The 23,774-nt window shown below is 40.1% G+C and overlaps 1 protein-coding gene across 2 annotated transcripts in view; it reads left to right on the plus strand.

Moving 5' to 3' along the window:
* NIBAN1 (niban apoptosis regulator 1) overlaps positions 1-23,774 on the plus strand; it is a 175,802-nt gene that overhangs the window by 74,824 nt on the left and 77,204 nt on the right. For both annotated transcript variants that reach the window (XM_007989200.3, XM_073011680.1), the window contains exons 3-5: positions 2,517-2,648; positions 6,461-6,575; positions 12,008-12,175. In XM_007989200.3, the coding sequence (XP_007987391.2) occupies positions 2,517-2,648; positions 6,461-6,575; positions 12,008-12,175 (415 nt within the window). The remainder of the gene's footprint in view (positions 1-2,516; positions 2,649-6,460; positions 6,576-12,007; positions 12,176-23,774) is intronic.

Raw genomic sequence — 23,774 nt, forward strand, 5'->3', positions numbered from 1 at the left:
GAGGTTGCAGTGAGCCGAGATCACGCCGCTGCACTCCAGCCTGGATGACAGAGTGAGACTCTGTCTCAAAACAAAACAAACAAATACAACAACAAACCACACCAGGATATCATCTTACACCAATAAGTATGGCTGTCATTAAAAAGTAAAAAAATAACAGATGATGTGGATGTGGAGAAAAGGAAATGCTCATACACTGTTAGTAGGAATGTAAATTAGTTCAACCCCTAGGGAAAACAGTATGGAGATACCACAAATAACTAAAAAAGAACTATCATTCAACTCAGCAATCCTACTACTGGGTATCTACCCAAAGAAAAAGAAATCATTATATAAAAAAAGACTCCTTTACGTGTATGTTTATCACAGCACTGTTTTTAATAGCAAAGTCATGGAACCAACCTAAGTATGCACCAGTGGTTGACTGGATAAAGAAAATGTGGTATATATACACCACAGGATGCTACACAGTCATCGAAAAGAACAAAATCATATCCTTTGCAACAACATGGATGGAGCTGGAGGCCATTATCCTAAGTGAACTAACTCAGAAACAGAAAATCAAATACCACGTTTTCACTTATAAGCAGGAGCTAAGTAATGGGTACACATGGACATAAAGATGGAGAGAATAGACTCTGGAGACTCCAAAAGTGGGGAGGGTGGGAGGTGAATGAGGATTGAAAAATTACCTATTGGGTACAATGTTCAAGATTTGGGTGATGGGTACACTACGAGCCCAATCCCCACCCTTACACTTAATTCCCATGTGAGAAACACACGTACCCCTTGAATATAATATTTAAAAAACTAAAAATAAGAAAGAAGGGGTTTCAAGAGAGAATAAGTGATAAGTGAGTCACATAATGCTGAGAAGTTAACCAATATATTTAGCAGCATGAGTACATAGGGATAAGTGATTGCTTTCCCTTATAAAACAGTGATCTCGGCCGGGCGCGGTGGCTCAAGCCTGTAATCCCAGCACTTTGGGAGGCCGAGACGGGCGGATCACGAGGTCAGGAGATCGAGACCATCCTGGCTATCACGGTGAAACCCCGTCTCTACTAAAAATACAAAAAATTAGCCGGGCGCGGTGGCGGGCGCCTGTAGTCCCAGCTACTCGGGAGGCTGAGGCAGGAGAATGGCGTAACCCGGGAGGCGGAGCTTGCAGTGAGCTGAGATCCGGCCACTGTACTCCAGCCTGGGCAGCAGAGCGGGGCTCCGTCTCAAAAAACAAAAACAAAAAAACAAAACAAAAAAAAACAAACACACAAAAAAACAGTGATCTCAAAATGTGGGGAGCTTGTTAAAATGCACATTCTGGCCCACAGCCCCAGAGATTCTGATGTAGTAAGTCTATGGTGAGGCCCCATTTTTAACAAGCTTATCAGTTGATTGAGTGACCCAGGTTTTAAGAAAAGTTGCACGTAAGAACTACAAAGTTCATCTTATACCATGGTTTCAGTTTCATTTAAAGAGAAGAGATTTTCTCTTACCTTTTAATGAGGCAAGATAGGAGACTGCCACATTATCTGTCAGGTTAGAATATTAAGGGCTGGAATCTGGAAGGGAATTTGTTTCATCCCTTAGATGATTCTTAAAAGAGACTGACATATCTATTTTTTTTTTCTGTATAGTTCATTTAAAATTTTACTTGAAAGTAGAGGGGTAAGTTTCTGAAGGCACTATGATTTTTTTGGTAAAGGGAAAATAGATGTAAATTCAGTGACACGTAAAAGACAAGAGGCCCATTTGTATATTTTGAAATAATTTGAGAATTACACAATGAAGCAGGATGGGAATTATCCTTACACAGTTAACCCAATGGAAGACCTAACTAGGAATCTAATGGAGATGCCTGTACAGAACATATGTCACCATGGTTAATGAAAAATCCTCAAACTTTTAAGTAGAAGAGGTAGAACTGAGGTGTTCTGGCTTGATACCTGCTTATTCTTTAACCAAATAGCAAATACAATCTCCCTGAGTAGCACGGAGAGGGGTCCCCATGGCTTTGGGTTTAAGAAAACCATTGAGCATTAGAGGCTGCATCGGCAGGTGTATTGAATAGGAGAACAGTCTGTTAATTCTCCTGCTTTGCGGGGATTAACCCTGAGACATGTTCAGACATGTCCTTGTGGATATCCACACTTACACTTTCCTGCCTCACTCCCTCTCTCCCAAAGAGTTTATCAAGCATTTATTGAGTGCCACATGTATGCAAGGCATAATAACCTTAAGCAATAACTATAATTCCTTCTACCATATGCTTCTGTTCCTACTGCATAATAGAGGGAAGTGAAAATCATAAAAATACCCATAAGACAAATATTTACATTGGGTCAAGTGGAGCAGGAAAGGGAAATTGTTGGGGGAGAGGAGGAAGCAACAGTTTTCCCAGGATCTCAGGGGAAGATAGTTTCCTCAACTATTCCTTGAAATACCATGGATAACTTAGTGGTAACAAGGAGTGTTATCATTTGTTGTGATAGTTAATTGTGTTCATCTTCTTTAAGCCACCATTGACGCCTGGAACTATTTTGTATGAAGCAGAGCTATCACAATTTTCTGAAGACATAAAGAAGTGGAAGGAGAGATATGTTGTAGTTAAAAATGATTATGCGGTGGAGAGCTATGAGAATAAAGAGGTAAGACACTTCTTTGTTACTACTGGTTCTTGCACTATTCTTAAAAGTTTAGCTAGGTTGATTGGTGTGCGCTGTCCTTGGAGACTGATTCATTCAGTAAGCACTCATTCATGTAGGTACCTGTTTCAGCTAACAGATACTGATTGAATGCCTACTGCATATCAAGTGTTATACAAGGTTCTGGGTATACAGCAGTTGGTAAGACAGATGCTTGCTGTCTAGTGGCAAGGTAGACTTTGAACAGGTGATTACAAGTGAGTATGAAGATAGAAGGACCAGTATTTGGCACAGGAGCCTTTCCTATGATCATTCAGCCTCGAGGTCTTTCTCAGCCACTGTCCTGATGTCTCTGCTCTATGTCCCTGTCTTCCCACTCTGAAACCCTGTGCGTGACAGGTGGCTGAGGAGTTATTTCATAGGTTGTTATTAAATGTGAATCTACCTGGGTTTGCCTGGGTTCCTAGGAATTCAGAATGCCTCACATACTTTATTCCCATGGAGGTTTTTTTTTTTTTTCATTTAACTTTTTTTCTGGTTATTTCATTATTTTCCTTATCTGTAAAATGTGAAGATGAGATAATGGGTGTAAAGCATTCAGCACTTGGGAGGACTTCAGTTTTTATTGGTTCCCATTTCTTTCCTTATGTAGGGAGGTAGTGTGGTACGGGGAAAAATATCAGGCAGTGAATTTGGCAAACTAAAGGTTAGGTCGAGTTGTGCCATTAACTAGAAGTGAACTCATTGACAAGTGACTTCCTGTTTTCAGGCCTCAACTAAGCTAAACAGTTAGGTCAAATGATCCCACTGTCCTCCCAGATCTCATACTGTACACATTTTTTAGTCTACATAGACCCTCAAGCTCCCTTTGAAATGAACAGGTACTATTTATCAGTGAAGGATAGTAACAGATTTAAAACTCTGCTCTCTGGCCTCTAAGCTCAAGAATAGTCAAGACAGCTGGGTGCAGTGGCTCATACCTGTAATCTCAGCACTTTGGGAGGCCGAGGCAGGCAGGTCAACTGAGGTCAGGAGTTTGTGATCAGCCTGGCCAGCATTTTGAAACCCCATCTCCACTAAAAATACAAAAATTAACTGGGCATGCTGGTACATGCCTGTAGTCCCAGATACTCAGGTGGGTGAGGCAGGAGAATCACTGGAACTCGGGAAGTGGAGGTTGCAGTGAGCCGAGATCACCCTACTGTACTCCAGTCTGGGTGACAGAGCGAGACTCCATCTCAAAAAAAAAAAAGAGTAGTCAAGATAGTCTTCGTAGAGAACTGTGAGGACTACTCCTGATGCTAAACCATTAGAAAGAGGCTTCAGACTGACAGACCAATCTGTTTCCTTCCCATTTCTGATGGAAAATAGAAATAAAATATACTACAAATTTATTTCACAAGCTACCAGGCAAAGCTCAAGTGCTCTTGGGTAGACTTACTCTTTTCAACATTTATTAAGCTAATATTTTCTCTGCTTATCAATATTAGGATTTTATTCAACACTTGATTTGTACTCAGCAACAAAGTATCAATACACTACAAATAATAATAACAAGTCACCTTATGTTTTGTATGACCCATTACAATGTCCTTTCAGAAGAGCTTGAGGAGGGACAGTGTAGCGTAATATGGCCCGTATTTAGGGCTTTCACTCATACTTTTACCACTTACTTACTCGATATAGCACCCTTGCCCAAGTTAGAAATCTTGAGCCTCGGTTTTCTCATCTATGAAATGAGATCCGTGTGATTTCTTTGCCATGGTGTTGAGCAGAGTAAGTGAATGAATGTACTGAAGCATTTAGCATCCGGCTGGGCCTGTGGTCAAGCTAGAGCTGGGTGTGGAGCAGTTGTTGGTATGATTACTACTAACCCATTAGGAGGAAACAGCCCTAGATCTTGTTCTTGGATTTATTAAAGTTTTTCACTGCATTTAACACTAACTGAAGTTTCATTTTGAATCAAATGTTGGTGTTTTTCCTCTTTTCACTTATTTCAGCTTGCTCTCTCAGCTTGCAGTTTGTACATTGCACTGCTTTTTCTTTGTTCATCATTTTTAACTGAACCTGTTCAAATTGTTAAGATATGGTGACTGAATTTGGTAATAACCAAGTATTTTTTAAAACTTGGAATTTTTTAAAGTTCATGCAGTTTGTCGTAATTTCTCAAAGTTGTAATAATATCTTTTTTTTAGTTTATAGTAGTATCTTATAAAATTATATCTAAGAATTACACATTAAGTACCTATAAATTGTCTACTATTTTATTTAGAGTCCAATTTTGGCTGGCAATTGAACAGGAAAAGTAAAACATTCTCACTTGATAATCAGTATCTATTTTGTGTGCACTGGGCCTGGACAGACATGAATATGAATCCTGGATGTGTCACCTACTCACTGCTGGGCCATGGGCAAGTTTTTCAGTTTCTTTGCGCTTCACCTTTCCCGTTTGAAAAATGGAGATAACATCTAATGCATAGTACCATTTTGAGGATTAAATGGTATAATGCTTATAAAAGCCAATATTGGAGCCTGTTATAACTAATAATACAATTCACTTTTGAGTCCAGTGTAAATAAAATTGCTTCTAAATCGTCTTAATATCATATAAGTTTAGATTCTTCTCTCAATATTATTGTTTCACTATAATGTAGCTCTGTGGGAGTGCTTAGAGCTTTAAGGTATTATTTCATGAGGAACCCTCAATTATATAGAGATCCTCCTTCCTGGGTTAATCATTCATTCAGAAGAGTCCTCCAGTCTTCCTTCTTAGGATGAATAGGTCAGACTCCAGAATTCTGTGATAATGGGTATATTCTGCTTCCCTGACACGCTTAAGGAGTTGATTAATGTTTGTTACAAGTATGAAGACAAGCCTTTTAGCTATCTGAGAGTTTATTTTATTTGGATCTCTTCACTGTCTTATTGCTGCAGAATATGTTACCGTTACTCTGATTATGTTGGTCAGATCAACATTTTTTAGTTATTTCCAAGAGTACATTCTAGATTTTGGGTTTCAAAGTTTCTTAATTTCAATTCTCAATGTGCCTTTAGATTACTAGTTGCAGAATTTTGCCTTGACTTTAGCCCTCCCGTCAGATGCACATACTTAAATTTTATCTTACCTGTATGTCCTTGTGGGCATATGTGCTTACCAAACTGCTTTAGCAATGCCCTGTGCCTCTTTTCTGTGTCTCAAATAACAGAGCTTCTTGTCTGCTGGCCAGAATTTTTTCTGATGTCACAATGCTGTACTTTCATCTCAACCATTTTGCTGCAAAACAGTTTCACATCTGAGGGCAAAGTAGTGGCATATTTTATGCCAACATTTTAATGTTTTGATGAAAATCCATGGTAACTATCATTGCCACTATGTGTTCCACAGTCTCATGAGTCATCATATGTGGCCCACGTCAGTCACCAAGCATTCTGTGCAGTATTTGTGTGATCGTCACCTTTGTGGTTATTATCAGAATGATTTAGGTGTTAGCATCTGAAATGACAAATGTGGTAGGGACTTTCTGGGTTACTGAGATTATGTTTTCCACATTCGAGAACATACTTAGGGTGAATCTCCCTGAGATTAGGGACTCTGATTTACCATGTTGTGACCGTCACATGAAAGTATTAAAATATTACCTTGCCATTAGCAGGTATTCAAAACATATTTTTTGAATAAATGACTGTAACTCAATAACATAGTATGGGGATTGCTATCTCTGAAAGTCTGAATCTGTCTATTTGTTTTATTCCTGGTATTTTCCAAAAATCGAATGGGGAAAAACATATCATTCCTGTATGCTTTCCTCCCCCAGGCCTATCAGAGAGGAGCTGCTCCTAAAAGCCGAATTCTTCCAGCTGGTGGCAAGGTGTTAACCTCAGAAGATGAATATAATCTGTTGTCTGATAGGCATTTCCCAGACCCTCTTGGTGAGTTGCTGATCATTCTTTTCCAAGGCAAAATGACTAAGCTTCTTTGTGTAGCAGAGCAGTGTTTCTCAGTGAAGGAGAGGGATTTCCCTCCAGGGACATTTGGCAGCATCTGGAGACATTTTTGTTTGTCACAACTGGAAGGAGGGTGCTATGGCATTTAGTGAATAGAGGCCAGGGATGCTACAAAACATCCTACCATGCACAGGACAGACCCTCACAACGAAGAGTTATCTGGCATAAAGTATCAGTAATGCCAAGGTTGAGAAACCCTGGGCTAGACACTCATGCCCCATAGACAAGTGGAAGTTGTGATTTCTGTAGTTTAGGAAAACATTTTACCACTTCCGTTATTTCTAATCCCATTCAATAATATACAGTCAGCCTCTGTGTTTCTAGCACATGGAAAATGTGCTATCAGCCAGGTATCTTGAAGCTTTTGGAATATATTGCAGGCTTTGATAGCACTCCACAAGGCAGCAGAAATAAACAGGTAGGACCCACTCCATGATATGTACAATCCCATCTTTTAGTAAGCAAGCCTGGACCTGTCAGGGAATACTATTTTTCTAATTTTAGGATGATATACAACTAAATACCCTAAATAGACCTTTTAATCAGTGTTACAGTAACTCATAGCTACTGTGAAAAAAAAAAAAAAAAAAGCATTGCATTAATTTGCATATCTATAAATAAAGCTGGAACGCTGCCATGGAAAGAGAATTGGGAGACTGGATTTTTATCTAGTTCTGGCTGTGCCACTTACCAAATGCTTTAGCTTGGCCGGCTGCTAAACAATTCTGGTTTCTATTTCTTCAACTCAAAAACAGGGCTTTGAACTTAAAAACCTAGAAGGGTCTTTCTAGCTCTAACTTTCTTTGATTCTCATTCATTCCACTTTTTACATATGGAGAAATGATGGCTAATATATAGACCAAATAGGGCATTTCATAGAGATTCATGAAGTGTGGATAATGTAATAACTCCATTTGGCTTTGCATAAATCATACTACCCAGTAATTATTTGGTTCTTGAAGAGAGCCCTGGTTCTTATTAATGGACATAATAATTTAATTAGAATTTATGGAGAAAAACATAATCATTTTATCAATTGTTATTTCAGTGCTGACTGCTTAGCATAGTGTTTTTAATAACACAATTACGGGATTGGTACATGGACAATAAACCAAGATTAACGAATTATTACTAAGTAATTCATGCTAAAACAACATTTTATTGCACTATGCATATTATTATATTTTCTTTTACATCTACTTATATGCCCTTGGAGGTGGAGCTGCAGCTAGAAATGGGAATACCAACATGTTGACTCATCCAAATCTCTCTCAAACTTTCCAATGAAATCAGTCAGAAGAGACAATATGTTTATTGATTTATTGCTGAAATCATATTGGAAGGAATGAAAAGGACTAAAAAACACAAGTCCTGTGTGATTAATCCCAGTTGGCCCAAGGCTTCAGATTGGGGCATTTCAATGACTTTTTTAAATTGTGTGGTGTGACCTTCTGACTTTTAAAATAGGATATTCTACAGTAGATCAGTTGTGATATTCTTGTAACTCAGAAAAAATTCACTGATGCCATCTGGAAAATTGTTGTAAAAGGTTGAGAGATAACTAGAGGCTAATAGGAATGAATTTTATGGGCTTGTTGAGGCTTTTTAAATGCAAAGGGTCAATGTTGTACATATTGTACATATTGTTGTACAATAGTTGCTTGTACAAAATTGTGGCATTCTTGGAGAGGGCAAGATTGATAGAGAAGGATTGATAGAACCATGTCAATGAAGAAGACTGACTCTGTGATATTATTTCTACTGGAAAGAATAAAGGCATAATAAAGATGGGAGGCTTAAGAATAAGTGCATTTCTTGGAAAAAGCACTAGAGGCTTATGAATAAGTGCATTTCCCTTTCCTTTCCTTTCCTTTCCTTTCCTTTCCTTTCCTTTCCTTTCCTTTCCTTTCTTTTCCTTTCCTCTCCTTTCCTCTCCTTTCCTCTCCTTTCCTTTCTGAGACAGAGTCTCGCTCTGTTGCCCAGGCTGGAATGCAGTGGTGTGATCATGGCTCACTGTAGCCTCAACCTCCTGGGCTCAAGTAATCCTCTCACCTCAGCCTCTCGAGTAGCTGGGACCACAGCTACATGCCACTATGCCCAGAAAAACAAAACAAAACAAAACAAAACAAAACAAAACAAAAACAAAAAAGGAATTGCAGAAACAATGGTCTTATTCTGTTGCCCAGGCTGGTCTTCAACTCCTGAGCTCAAGTGACCCTCCTGCCTTGGCCTCCCAAAGTGCTGGGATTATAGGTATAAGCCACCATGCCTGGCCAATAAGTGTATTCTTTACAGAGTGTTCAGCTAAGTTGATAACAGAAAAAAACGGCCCTATGTTTTGTTAAAGTAATTCACTTGTTTGGTATTTTACTGGTTAGCATCTGGTTCACTGCATGCAACAAAAAACTCAAAGTTTTATAGTTTCACTAAAGATATTTGGATATTCGTCCAGGGCTGATGTGGACTAAATTTGTCAGAAGCTCAGGCTCTTTCTTGCTTTCTCCCCGTTTGTTTCTAGGTTGTGGCCCCTATTGGCAGAGTCCAGGGTGGCTGCTGAGCTCCTACCATAGCGTTCTCATTCCAGATAATAGGGAGGAGAAAAGGAAAGGAGGAGGGTACAGTCACTCTCTTTAGAGATACCTCCAGGAAGTTTCATATGCCACTTCAGTTTATATCTTACTGGACAGATCTTAGTAGCTGTGGGCTCACCAAGCTGCAAGGGAGGCTGGAAATGTAGTCTTATTTTATGTAGTCACTTGCCCATCTAAAAATTAGGGGCCTTATTCTCTCCAGAAAGTGAAATAGATATCATGTTACAACTACAGGTGTCCCTATAGCATTCAATCATTCATTCATTTGCTCATTTTCATGTTGATTCATTCCCAGCATTGTGCTAGGTCCTGGTGGGCCACAGCTTGTGCTCGCGGTGCATTCTGCTCTGTTACCTTCAGATTCCGGGACACTGGAACCGGGCTCCCATATATTCTTAGGAATTTATTCTTCATTTAAACCAATCCTGATTGATTGATTGATTGATTTTGAGATGGAGTCTCACTCTGTCACCCAGGCTGGAATGCAGTGGCATGATCTCGGCTCACTACAACCTCTGCCTCCCGGGTTCAAGCATTTTTCCTACCTCAGCCTCCTGAGTAGCTGGGATTACAGGTGTGCACCACCACGCCTGGCTAATTTTTGTGTTTTTAGTAGAGACGGGGTTTCACCATGTTGGCCAGGCTGGTCTCAAACTCCTGACCTTATGATCCACCCTTCTCGGCCTCCCAAAGTGCTGGGATTACAGGCGTGAGCAATCCTGATTTATTTATTTGCCAGAATTGACACAGTTCTGTAGCCTCCCATGTGGTTATGATTCATTTCCCTGTATTCCCAGTGCTTTCAATGGTCTCTTAGAGAGACCCTCTTCCTTACCTTTCCCTGAGATTGGCGCCTAATACATATGTAGGAAGTACAGAACTAATGTTTTCTTCTGCTTGTTCTCTGAGACTCTGGAAAAAGTTGGGACTCATTTAACCAAGTGCAATATCATGTAATAGGAATGCATGGAAAGGAGTAAAGTTTAGGTAGGGGTTCTGAATAGTAGTGGGTTTAAAATGAGTTTCTTGGAATTGATTTTGAGGGAAGAGGTAAAAGTCCCATTGTCTAGGGCTTTAAAAAATATCCTAGGCCAACGCAGCATATTTTTCACTCAAGAAACTGAAGTTGAACATCTGCTATGTTCCATGACTGTGCTATGGGCTAAGGATGCAAAGCTCTGGAAGATGCAGTCTGCATCTCTTGGCACTCACAGTGGGTAGCAGTTGTTCTCTCTTGGGGGGAGAACAGCCCAGGAATCCATCTCACTCCCTTTCCCCACCTCCCCACCTTGAGTATGGGCGCTGGGCATGAAAACAGGTCATTGTAGTATTTGTGGAGAACAGGGTAGGGAGCACCTAACTCTGTCTCTGGTGGCAGTGGGATGTGCCAGCAAAGGTATCCCAGAGGAGTGGCTTTTGAACTGACTTTTGAAGGATGAATGAGAATTTTTTTTATGGGAAAGCATGATGGAAAGGAAGGAAGAGAGGGTTCTTTGGACTGTAGGAACAATATAAAAAGTCATGGAATGGGTGAACACACCCTGGGAGGGTACAGGCAGAGTGGAGGGGAGGCCAGCACAGAACGGGGCAGGCACCAATGCTTAGCGAGGAGATGGAGAGAGTCAGCAGAGGAACCAATAAAGGTGATAAAGAAGAAACAAAATTCTACAAAGCATGAAGGAAACCAGGAGAGAGGCACTCCTGGAAGTCATGGGGAGAGAATGTTTTCAAAGAAGGGGTTGTTAGCAGCAGCAGATATTCCAGGTCAGATGAAAAGAAGCAGCCATAGGCTGGCAGTCAGGATGACATAAGTGGCTTCAGCAGTTGGGTTTCAGGAGTTGGTAGGGACAGGAATCAGAGTGAGGTGAGAATAAGGTTGATGGCATAAAAGCAGCAAGTGGTGTTTGGCAGTGACAGGGAGGAGGGAGAGAGTGCAGGGCAGAGAGCAGCCCTGTTGGAGCTAGAGCCTGCAGGGCCGGTAGAGCGAGGGGCTGCACAGGTGATCCGTGGCCTGCAGAGGGCCAGGAGGGCAGACGGAGCTCTGTTTGTGGGTCTTTAGACATAAGGAAGTTGAGAAAGATTGTGCCCAGGCTGAGCGCGGTGGCTCATGCCTGTAATCCCAGCACTTTGGGAGGGCAAGTCAGGTGGCTCGCTTGAGCTCAGGAGTTTGAGATTAGCCTGGGCATCATGGCAAAACCCTGTCTCTACAAATAATACAAAAAAACTAGCCGGGTGCGGTGGCTCATGCCTATCATCCCAGCTACTCGGGAGGCCGAGGCGGGCAGATCACTTGAGGTCAGGAGCCTGGCCAACAAGGTGAAACCCTGTCTCTACTAAAAAGACAAAAATTAACTGGAAGTGGTGGTATGTGCCTGGAATCCCAGCTACTTGGGAGGCTGAGGCAGGACAGTCGTTTGAATCTGGGAGGTGGAGGTTGCAATGAGCGAAGATTGTGCCACTGCACTACAGCCTGGGCAACAGAGCGAGACTCTGTCTCAAAAAAAAGAAAAGATTGTGTTCCTGGTATCCTCACTGTCCTCGTGGTGTTGGGTAGGAGGCCAGGCAGTCGGCGGCAGTGGAACAGGGCAAGCTGGTGGAGGGATGCCAGAGGAGCCGGTGCTCCCAGTTTCCCTACCCTGTGAAAATATCTCACCGACTTTCCATCCCATGCCCTGCCCCAGATAGTTACCCTCACAACCTGAAACACATATTTGAAGTAAAAGATACACGTTTGAAAAGGTATTTGTGTTTTCAATATTTCTTTAGCCTCCAGTGAGAAGGAAAACGCTCAGCCCTTCGTGGTCCTGCCCAAGGAATTCCCAGTGTACCTGTGGCAACCCTTCCTCAGACACGGCTACTTCTGCTTCCACGAGGCTGCTGACCAGAAGAGGTTTAGTGCCCTCCTGAGTGACTGCATCAGACATCTCAATCATGGTATGGCGCGGGTCCCCTCTCGTCCCCGGGGCGGGAAGTGGGGCAGCCCTCGCTGAGTTGTCCTGGTCCATCATCTGTTGCAGTGATTCTTAGAAAGAACCGCAGATTGGCCAAGTGCGGTGGCTCATGCCTGTAATCCCAGCACTTTGGGAAGCCGAGGCCAACAAATCACGAGGTCAGAAGTTCGAGACCAGCATGGCCAGTATGGTGAAATCCCATCTCTACTAAAAATACAAAAAAAATTTAGCTGGATGTGGTGGTGGGCACCTGTAATCCCAGCTATGTGGAAGGCTGAGGCAGGAGAATTGCTTGAACCTGGGAGGCAGAGGCTGTGGTGAGCTGAGATTGTGCCACTGCACTCCAGCCCAGATGACAGCGTGAGCCTCCGTCTCAAAAAAAAAAAAAAGAGCCACAAATGGTGCTGCCCCAGGGAAGAAGGGGGAAACAGGTAAAGGGAGAGTTCTATGCACAAGGAACCTCGCCTGCTTGCTGGTTTTCAGGCGGGTCCAGGAGGCCCCGGTGAAGCATAACATGGGGCAGTTATCTGGCCACAAGTTGGTGGGGGCATTCTGACTGCCCTGAGTTTATCCATGTAGACCATTTGGCATATACTTCACTCTCCTCCTTCCTGATTTAAAAAAATCTAAATGCCAGCAAGAACGTGCCAGTTTTCCCTGGCAAATGCTAGTCTCTATGACATTTCCTTCTTATTTTCACCTTTATTTCTGAATAACAGTTACTCAGTTAAGATCAGTGGCACAGTCTGTGGTAATCTAGTATTTGTTTCTGAATCAGTGGTTCTCAAAACTTTAGGGCTCATAAGAATCACCAGGAGAACTTAATTAAAACTCATATTCTTAGGCTTCACCCCCAGACATTGTGACTCACTGGGTACACCGTGGGTCCTGGACTTGGCTTTTCTAGCACACGGCCGAGTGGCGCTGATGCTGCTGGTTTGAGAACCACCCTTGGGGTGGTGTTGCTTCAGACCACGTTGCCTCCAGGCACGGACTTAACCAATATGACGTCAATAGTAAAAGAGACTTCTCATTCCAATATGTGATGTTTTTGCTATACTGAGGTGAATGCTGGTTTTTCTGGACTCCACAATGTCTTCAGTTACAGACAACTGCACTCTTTGTTCTTGGCACTTGGAAAGGCAGCCAGTCTAAGAACACTGAGGGCTTCCTCTGTGCCAGCCTCTGTGTAGGTGTTAGGAACAGGGTAATGAAGCATGCACAGTTCCTGTCTCTGGGAGTTGAAATTCAAACAAGGAGGTTGGATAAACACCCACCAATTATCTTTTGACAGTTATCACAGTTAATGTGTTAAAGAGCAACAAGAGGTTACTAACTAGTGAAGAAAGGAGTGCCGAACTTTCAGCTCTCCAGGGGAGTCCTCTATGAGCAGGTGACATTTGAGCTGAGTCACCTCACCCATGTGCCTTTTTTTCCTAATATGGTTAATTTCACTGTATACTTATTTTAAAATTCAGAGGTTTCCCTGAGTGTGTCAGTCCCACAGAGCGAGAGTCACTAGTGATGCATCTCAACTAATTCTTGGTTTTAGCTGTATATCGATGGGGACTCATGGAAAAAGATAAGGTCAGTCTGTTTTGCCATAGCAACTCTGAGTAACATTCATCATCATACTGGCTCATAACTAGTTAGGAACTTTATGAAAAAAAAGATACTTTTATTAAAATCTTGCCTTGTGGTTTTGATGTTCTAGAGACAAAGAATTGCCCAGCACTGACTGCTCCATTTAGCTCATTTTCCACTGCACTTGCCCGTCTGTGTTTAGGGCCTTGGTCTAGTAGGAACATGCAGTTGGCACTCAGCACGGGAACCGCGAAGTTTCACTGAGTGCAGAATGCTCCCTGCCCAGCCAAATGGGACTTACTGCATTCCCCCTTTCATGTACATAATAGGAATTTCTCTGAGGAGTTTTTGGATGTTATGTAGCCTGCATTTAGACTCCATTTATGGAAGATTTCAGCCCATTCAAAACCCCACTCTGCTCTCCAGTATGTTATCAAAGGCACCAAGATAATGAGGTCTAGTCATATTTCCCTGGTTCTGTGTCACATTCCTCTGCCCAGAAACTGTTTTATCCTCGCTGAGGCTTTATGCAGACTTAATTTGGCATAACTTCCAGTAGCTCCAGTCAGAACCAGAAGCTGTGATGACATTGTAGGGAACAGTCCTTGACTATCATGGGCCAAAGAGCCAACCTTTCTTTTCTCGCCTCTTTTTCTGTTTTTGACAGCATTACGTACCACTCATCTTTATTGTGTCACATTTTCTGTTCTAGCCTGTTACTCATTACATTATTTTGAGTAAACCAGAAACGGGCTTTCACAAGCTGCCACTTAACCACTTTTTCGCATAATTACCCAAAAACTTAAGAAATAGATTTAAAATTAGAGCTGGGATAAAGGCCAGAAACCCTGAGGTGGCTGCTGGGAGCCTGCTATCCTCTACCTGCATGCAGGTGAGGAAGGGCTGTCAGCCTGCTGTGGCCATTGCTTCACTGGCTCTCAGGCCACCATACTTCTCTGTTGAGAACTGGGTCCTAGGCATTCTAGTATCAGAGACGTGTAAACCAGAGCAACTCCATCTTAAACAGGAGCTGGGTAAAATGAGGCTGAAACCTACTGGGCTGCATTCCCAGACAGTTAAGGCGTTCTAAGTCACAGGATGAGATAGGAGGTCAGCACAAAATGCAGGTCATGAAGAACTTGCTGATAAAACAGGTTGCAGTAAAGGAGCCAGCCCAAACCCACCAAAACTAAAATGGCGACAAGAATGACCTCTGGTCATCCTCACTGCTATACTCCCACCAGTGCCATGACAGTTTACAAAACCATGGCAGCATCAGGAAGTTACCCTACATTGTCTAAAAAGGGGAGGCATAAATAATCCACCCCTTGTTTAGCATATCGTCAAGAAATAACCATAAAAATGGGCAACTGGCAGCCCTCGCCCTCGGGGCTGCTCTGTCTATGGAATAGCCATTCTTTTGTTCTTTTCCTTTCTTAATAAACTTGCTTTCCCTTTGCACTGTGAACTCATCCTGAATTCTTTCTTGCGCAAGATCCAAGAACCCTCTCTTGGGGTCCGGATCAGAGCCCCTTTCTTGTATCACTAGCAGCTGATGCTCTAGGCATGTTGATCTCGCTTGGGGTTCCAGGACATGTTGCCTAGTACTCAAATTCCACCACAACCCAGCCCACTTGCCCCAGAAGTATTGGGTCCAAATTTGGCTACATGTTCATGTTGATTCATTCTGAATCTAGAACACCTTTGTCCTACTCTTCCTTATAGGGTGGGCGTTTCCTATTTAACCCTGATGAAGGACCTGATTGTGCCCTGTTCTCCAACAGTAAAGCTAGCTTCTAAGGTAGGTAAGGGCCAGTAGAGAGCTCTGTGTTTCTCCCTCCTTCAAAGGGGAGAGCAGCCTTTAGGAGCCTCAAAGATTATTTTGTATCCTAAGGAGAACAGAGGGACAAAGGGGTGTGTATGTGGGGGAGTGGGGGGGTGCGTGTGTGTCTGTGTGTACATGCTCACATGTGTGCTTTCACGTGTGTTTTGTTTTTATTTAGTTTTGGCGCCTCTTCATTGGGCAGGCATAAGAAAATCCCATAAGATTAATCCTTAGTAAAACATCCCACTCCACATCACTGGACTAAATGTCAAGCCCACTGTATAGCATGATCCTAGAGCAGCAGCTACTGTCCTCTGTCCCTTTTGGAGTCACACTTTAATCCCTTGTCCCTGACCAGGGAAAGCTATAGTTCTGAATGTCTGCTGCCACAGAATGAGACTTATATAAAGCCAAGATGTTCTGAGACATGTTCTGTTGTCCAAAATGCAATCCTATTCTTCAGAACTTTAGTTTGCAAAATATGATCATCGTAGTTATGGGGTGTAGTTAAAGCTCCTGACAATACAGAGGACTGAACACATGCGATATGGAATAATGATCATTATTGATGCAAGTCTGTTCTTCCAGCTCAGGATAATCATTTCTTGGCATGTAAATGTGCAGGAAGGAGAAAAAGTGTTCCTGGCAGGAGGAATAGGATACAGGAGGGCCAGGAAGTAAGATAGAGCATGGACCATTACAGGAGCAGAAAGAATTTTGTCTGACTGGTACTTAGAGAGGAGAGAGGAAGATGGGCAGAATCCATACTATAGAGAGCTTTGTGATGCATATTAGAAACTTGGACTTGATTATAACAGCAATAGGAAGCCATTAGGATTTTAAGTAAATGAGCGACTTCATCAGATATTCACTTCAGAAAGTTCACAATGGCTGCAGTGTAGGCAGTGGATGAGAAGGTAGCATGGTGGGTGGCCAGGAGGCCACTTAAAAAACTTCGACTGGCAAGAGATGACAGTAGCTTGCACCAGAGTGAGGGAAGGCATTTGTCAATATCAAGCCATGGTCCTCAGCCTAAAGGATTTGGGGGAACAGAAAAACTGGATGTTAGAAGGCAGCCATCACTGGATGAATGCTGATTCTGGAAAGGAGGTGGAATGCTGGCAAAGTTTTGCTCAACAGTGCTGTGCTAGCTTGAAGGACACCCAGGACTGCCATTAAACAGATGCCAGTGTTCACGTGGTCATAAAAACGAAGAAAGAGAGGACGGTAGAATATCTGGGAAGCATGAGTGCACACAGGTTGAAAAAAAGATAGTATCAAAGAAAAGCCCTTAGAATTTTGGTGAAAAAAACACAGCAATGTAAAGACACTTTGCAAACCATTGCTTCAAGTAAGACTAGTTCAATCATTTATGACAGTGGTAACATCCAATGTTGCTTGTATGCAGTGAGTCAGGTGGAATGTGGAGCTATAGCAGTGATTATGTGTTGGAATTGGTTACTCTGTCAGTATTACAGGCCTTGAGCTCTTACCCCAGAAATCCCATGCCTTTATTAGATTTGATTTTGATACTTGCAAATTTTAGGTGTTCAATAAATGTTGCAGAATTAAATTGAAATTTAGAACAACAAAAGACCTTACAATTCAAATCAGACAGAGCAAATCCATTTTGGTGTGTTTATTTGAACATGATCTTTTTGCCATCCAACACTCAGCAGCAAATCTCAGCTCTATTTTCCCCAGCTTATTTCTTCTTGGTCACCTACGAAGCAAGTTCATTACTTGAGAGACTATGCATCTAGTGTGGAGATCAATCAATTATAACAGAAAGTATACAATGAATTTCAGTTTGTCATATGTGAAAACATACTTTTGAATTTTATGGCACATGCTTGTTTATGGACATACACATATCTAGGAGTTGGAAAATTCTTTTACTTAGGCTCCTTTGGGCACTTTAGTAAAAACTAATAATGTTTAGAGATAGATAAGTAAGAATACAATTCTCGTGAATGTATCTTTGAATGCTTTTACTTATAAAAATATTCTATAGTATACACGTGTTGAAATTCATACATAAAATCCTCTATGCACTGCAAGCAAAATGCTTGCTAGTTACTGTTAATAAATAAGTAGATAATAATTTCCAGTTTTCCTAGTTGTCTCCCAAGCAGAATTCTTTAAAAGTGTTCTCTCCGCTTGAACTACGTTCTCCTCTGGAGTATAGCCTGTGCTCTTTGCCTCACATAGTTAATACTCTACAGTTATCAATATTTCTGTCTCCTTGCGAGTATGTGATTTTTACTTAGGAAGTAGTCATTCCCTTCCCTCCCCCACTTCCCCTCACCCCTGGTCCATGAAACTCTAAATTTGGGAGGGACTTTCATGGTCACCTATTACAGTCCCTCAGGGTTTAATTATGATAAGGCTCAAATAGGTCACAGCTAGTTAGTGGCTGAGAACCAGTTGTCCCAACACCTGGCCTTTGACATCTGTTTCAGTTGTACATATCATGTTGTCTTCTCAGTGTTACTTTCTAAAAGACTTATCTCTTGGGCATTTTAAACACGCTGCTATTAAATCAATCTACTCTTTGCATGATATGTTTGCATGATCCAGAGTGAAGCAAATCCACTTAAGATCACCTGAGACCTGGGGTATATGTGACTTCTCGATAAATTGTATGATCTGAGTTGAACTTGGTATTTTGTCCATGGGCTAACCATGACTATATCTTTTAGTTTAGAAGTGCTCTGAAGATAAAATATTTGATAGCATAGCTTCTCTCCTGATTCATTTAGTGTAATTTAAGATGCAAACCATGTATGATTTCATGCAATTTAAGTAAAAACTCTAATTTGTAAAGGAAGGTTACACTGCTTGTGAGGACATGGGTTGGAATACTTTAAAAATAATAGATCTAAAATATGCCTCTGTATTATTTATACTTATGGATTTACTTAAATTTCTTGAAGCTCTCAAAGCAGTTTAAGAGTTGAAACTAGAAGAACAGGTTTCCATCAGAGACTAGAATAAACAGAACTGCTCTCTCTTAGCCATTCAGTGTTTCTCCCCAGCAGACTATGGGTTATACAGTCCTGGATTCACTGTTGTCTAAAGTTGTGTTGCCAGGAATTACATTTGAATACTTCTTTTGGCCCATCAAACATGGTGCCCTTTCAGTGCAGCCGCAGACTTCCACCCCATCTCCCTCAGTTCCAATGAACCAAATAGTTATTTGGTATGAAGGCCTAAAAATTGTGTGGTTATGATAGTTCAGGATGACAAATTGGAACAATAATTTAAAAAAATTACACAAGCAGAGTTAAAGTTCATTTAAGCAAAAAAAAAATTTTTTTTGTACGTGCTATTTAGACTGGGTAGATTCCAAAATCACTGGACAGTTTTTGATATTATTATAGTTGACTGTGGCAAAGACTGAATAGCTTTCAAGTTTTGGGTTTGTTTTTCTTCTTTTACTTATAGACGGGATATATTACAATTGAAACATACTTATTAAAATGACATAGTAAATGCAATGGCTGTTTTAATATGTGGTTTGATAATCAACATTATGAAAGGACTCTATTTGGCATATAGCCCAGAATTTCTTTTAAATATAAATATCCGGGAGAGTTTGGTTAAAATTCTCATCTGTTGTTATTGAACAGTGAGCCACATTCATTCTTCCCATACCATAAACAAGCTTAGAGAACGTGATATGGAGGGGAATCATGCTTGGAGCTATCGTTTACTCTATTAGTTGTTTTGAGTTTTTAAAATTAAATATTGAGTAGATATAGAAGAATGTTTGTAAAGTATGTATAAATTATGAAGAACGTCATCGTTACCTCTGAAATTTCTTCTGTGTCATTCCCTGATCCTATCGCCTTCTTTTCCCTTTGAGAAAGCTCCATACGAGATTTTGTGTTTTGCTTTTCTTTATGGCTTTATCACATATTCTTAATCATTTTGTGTGTTTTTAACTTTATCCATATGGAATTTTATCATGTTTCCTTCCATGACCTTTTTTTATTCAGTATTATATTCCAGTGCTTTATCCATGTTATTGCTTGTAACTGCAATTTATTGACTTTCAAAGCTAAACATATTCTATTATATTAATATACCGTAATTTCTAATATCTGTTTTACTCTAGGTAGACATTTGGGTTGTTTCCACTATTTATTATTAACAGTGCTGCTGTGAACACTTTCTGTTTGTTGTTGGTTTATAGGTAATTTAGTCTTGACTGGGTTTGCTAATATCTAAAGTAATGTTTACATCTGTGTTAATGAGTGTATTTGGCATGTAATTTTCCTATTTTTCAGTGGCATTTTCAGATTTTTGCATCAAGGTTATTTTTGCTTCATAAAATGATGCATCTTTTTTTTTCCTTTGCTATAATCTGAAATAGTTTGTGTAAAACTGGAATTATTTGCATGTTTTAATATTTGCTAGAGTGTGCCTGTAAAATCATCTTAGGTGTTCTTTTTGTGAGAAGATCTTAAACTACTAAGTTAAAAATTTTAAAAATGTTATAGGAGTATTCAGTTTTTCTACGTCTTTTTTTTGAGACAGAGTCTTAGCTGGATTGCAGTGGCCCTATCTGGGCACACTGCAACCTCCACCTCCTTGGCTCAAGCAATTTTCCTGCCTCAGCCTCAATTTTCCTCTCTCAGCTGGGATTACAGGCATGCACCACCATGTCTGGCTAATTTTGTATTTTTAGTAGAGACGAGGTTTCTCCATGTTGGTCAGGCTGGTCTCAAACTCCCGACCTCAGGTGATCCACCCGCCTCGGCCTCCCAAAGTGCTGGGATTACAGGTGTGAGCCACCATGCCCGGCCTTATCAACTTCTTAAAAACACACAGATTTGGACTGGGGAGATTATTGTATATTTGTTTTCTGTTATGTTAATTTCTGATGTTTTAAAATTGTCTTTCTTCTATTTTCTTGGGCTTTATTTTGCTGGCTTTGTTTTCTCATCTCTCCAGGTAGATGCTTAGCTCATTGTGATGATTTTAAAGCACTTGCAAATTCTTTAACATTCTTTCCTTGAAAAAATGGAGTCAAATTTTCCTCCACTTGAATGTTGGCCAGACATAGCGACTTCTTATGAACAGCATGTGGCAGAAGTGATGGTATATGACTTTCAAGAATAGGTCATCAGGCCGGACGCGGTGGCTCACTCCTGTAATCCCAGCACTTTGGGAGGCCGAGGAGGGCAGATCACGAGGTCAGGAGATCGAGACTATCCTGGCTAACACGGTGAAACCCCGTCTCTACTAAAAAATAGTAATAATAAAAAAATTATCTGGGCATGGCAGTGGGCATCTGTAGTCCCAGCTACTCGGGAGGCTGAGGCAGGAGAATGGCGTGAACCCGGGAGGCGGAGCTTGCAGTGAGCCGAGATTGCGCCACTGCACTCCAGCCTGGGCGACAGAGCGAGACTCCATTTCAAAGAAAAAAAAAAAAGAGTAGGTCATGAAAAAGAATCATTTCTGCCTGACTTTCTCTCGGATCACTTACTTGGGAGAACCTAGTTGTCATGGTAGAATACATGAGCATCCCTCTGGAGAGGCCCATGTAGAGAAGACAACCATGTGAGTAAACCTCCTTGGAAGTGGATGCTTCTATTCTGTCAAACCCTCAAACGATTACAGCTTTGGCCAACTTGTGACTGCAACTTCATGAGACACCTCAAGCCAGAACTATCTAGCCAAGCTACTTTTGAATTCCTGACCCATAAAAACTATGAGAGATAATAAATATTTGTTGTTTCAAGCTACTAATTTTAGGGGTAATTTGTTTTACAGCACTAGAAAACTAATATACTCATTAATCATCAGCCATTTTTCTGCTCTAATACAAGCATTTAAATGCTATAAATTTCTCTCTACATTAGCTGAATCTTACAAGTTTGGATATGCAGGATCATTTGGATTTAAATATTTTCTGATTTCTATTATTATTAATTTTAACTTACGAGTTACTTAGAATTGTGTTTCTTAATTTCCAAATATATATTATATGTCAATTATTGATTTCTAGCTTCATTGCACTGTGGACAGAAAATACGATTTGTATGATATCATCCTTTGAAATTTGCTACACCTTGCTTTATGTCCCTGTATATGGTCGATTTTTATAAAAGCTCATGGGCCCTTGAAAACAATATATATTCTATAGCCTAATATGTCCATTAGCTTAGGTGTGTCAATTGTGTCATTCAAATCTATATCCTTACTTTTGTTTTTATTTATTTATTTTCTGTAGACCTCTGTGGATTTTTTGCTATGCTAAATTTATCAGTTATTGACAGAAGTACATTCAAATTACCACTGTGATGATTCATTGATTTTATTGTTTGCATTTCTATTGTTGAATTATATGTTTTGAGTTATATATGCATATATAAACATATACACCCATATATGTGTATATATATAAACACATATACATATATACATATATATGTAATGTTACTAGACAGATTCATGCTTAGAATTATGTCTTCCTAGTGAACTAAATTCTTATCATTATGAAATGGCATGTTTTATTGCTATTAATGCTATTTGCCTTAAAGTTTATTTTGTCTGATATCTATATAACTATACCAACCATCTTTTAAGGCTTGCATGAAATATCTATTTAATAAAAACATCTGACAGTCTTTAAATGATGTGTATCATTTAAGAGATGTTTATCACTGAAATGATACATACACATCATTTAAAGGATATATCGTCATCGTTAAATGAGTTTATTTTCCTGTATTATAATTACTCATATTTTTGTTTGTAAATTTACTATCTTATTTTGTGTTTTCTACATATCTCACCTTTTCTGTTTCCTTTCTTCTACTTTCTTGACTTCTGGATTTATTATTATTAAAACTTTATTATTAGCAATAATAATCAATAAACACAATATATTTTATATTCTATATTTATTTTGTATATTCTATTTTTATTTTGTATATTCTATTTTTATTTTGTTAGTGGGTATCCTAAAAATTTTAACTTGCAAAACTTATCAAAGCCAAAGATTAATCAACATCCTTAACTTTCTCTCAAAAAATACGGATAACTTAGAATGCTTTAGCTCCTTTGATACCCCTCTCCACTTATAGGCTGTTGTGGACTTAAATTTTAATTATATTTTTCAATTTTTAACCCATCGATATCTTATTATTGCTATTTTATACAGTTTTAGTATTTACTGCATTTTTACCACTGTATGGGAGGGAAAACTTTTACAATACTCTCTTAGGTTCTGCTGGAGTCAGTGAATTAAGCTGATAAAAGACAGATTAATAGGAGGAAAGCATATACATTTTATTTAATGTCATTTTTTACATGGCAAAAGGGACTTCACAGAAAAAACAAAGAAAATTCCCAAAGAAGCAGTTAGACTCGGGGGCTTATATAACATTTTAACAAAAGTAATAAATTGTGGAGAAGTGGCTCGACAAAGGGAGAGGATTTGAGTTCCTAAGAGTGCAAAATTGTGGGAAAATGACTGGGAACTCTGGGCAGTCTAGTGGAAGATAAGGTTTATTTTAGTAAGGTATATTTGTGCAGATTCATCTTGGCATTGACTCATTAACTCTGGTGATAAGAATATTCTCTTCTTCCTGGTGCCAGGAGGGCACCTTTCTCATGGAAAATTTATGCCTTGCTTTTAAGCAAAAAGGACAAGGGCGGGGAGCTCTTCTTGCATCTGTTGTTTCTCAATGGCCTTTGGCTCAAAATAATCAATATGCCAATGCAGTATATTCTGAGATGGCATGTTCTGATCTCCTTCACTGCTTTCTCTGCTCATCATTTTTTCTTGCATCTCAGATTGTTGATCTGGAAACATTTTCCTTTTGCCTGAAGTACATCTTGTAGCATTGTCTTTAAGTTTGTTCAAAAATATTTCTAATCTTTTTCTCAGTTTTCATTTATCTGAAAATGTCTTTATCTCATTCATATTCTTAAAAGATATTTTCACTGCATATGAAATTTTGGAGCAGTAGTTATTTTCCTATCACCACATTGAATATTTTGTTTCATGATCTTCTGGCTTCCATTACTGAAGTTGAGAAATATGCTATCAGCTTAACTCTTGTTCCTTTGAAGGTAATTTGATTTCTTTCTTTCCTCTTTTTTTCTAAAAACATCTTTTTTGTCTTTGGCATTCTGCAGTTTCACAAGAATGTGTCTT

Source organism: Chlorocebus sabaeus, chromosome 25 (assembly GCF_047675955.1).
Source record: "Chlorocebus sabaeus isolate Y175 chromosome 25, mChlSab1.0.hap1, whole genome shotgun sequence".
Lineage (NCBI taxonomy): Eukaryota > Metazoa > Chordata > Mammalia > Primates > Cercopithecidae > Chlorocebus > Chlorocebus sabaeus.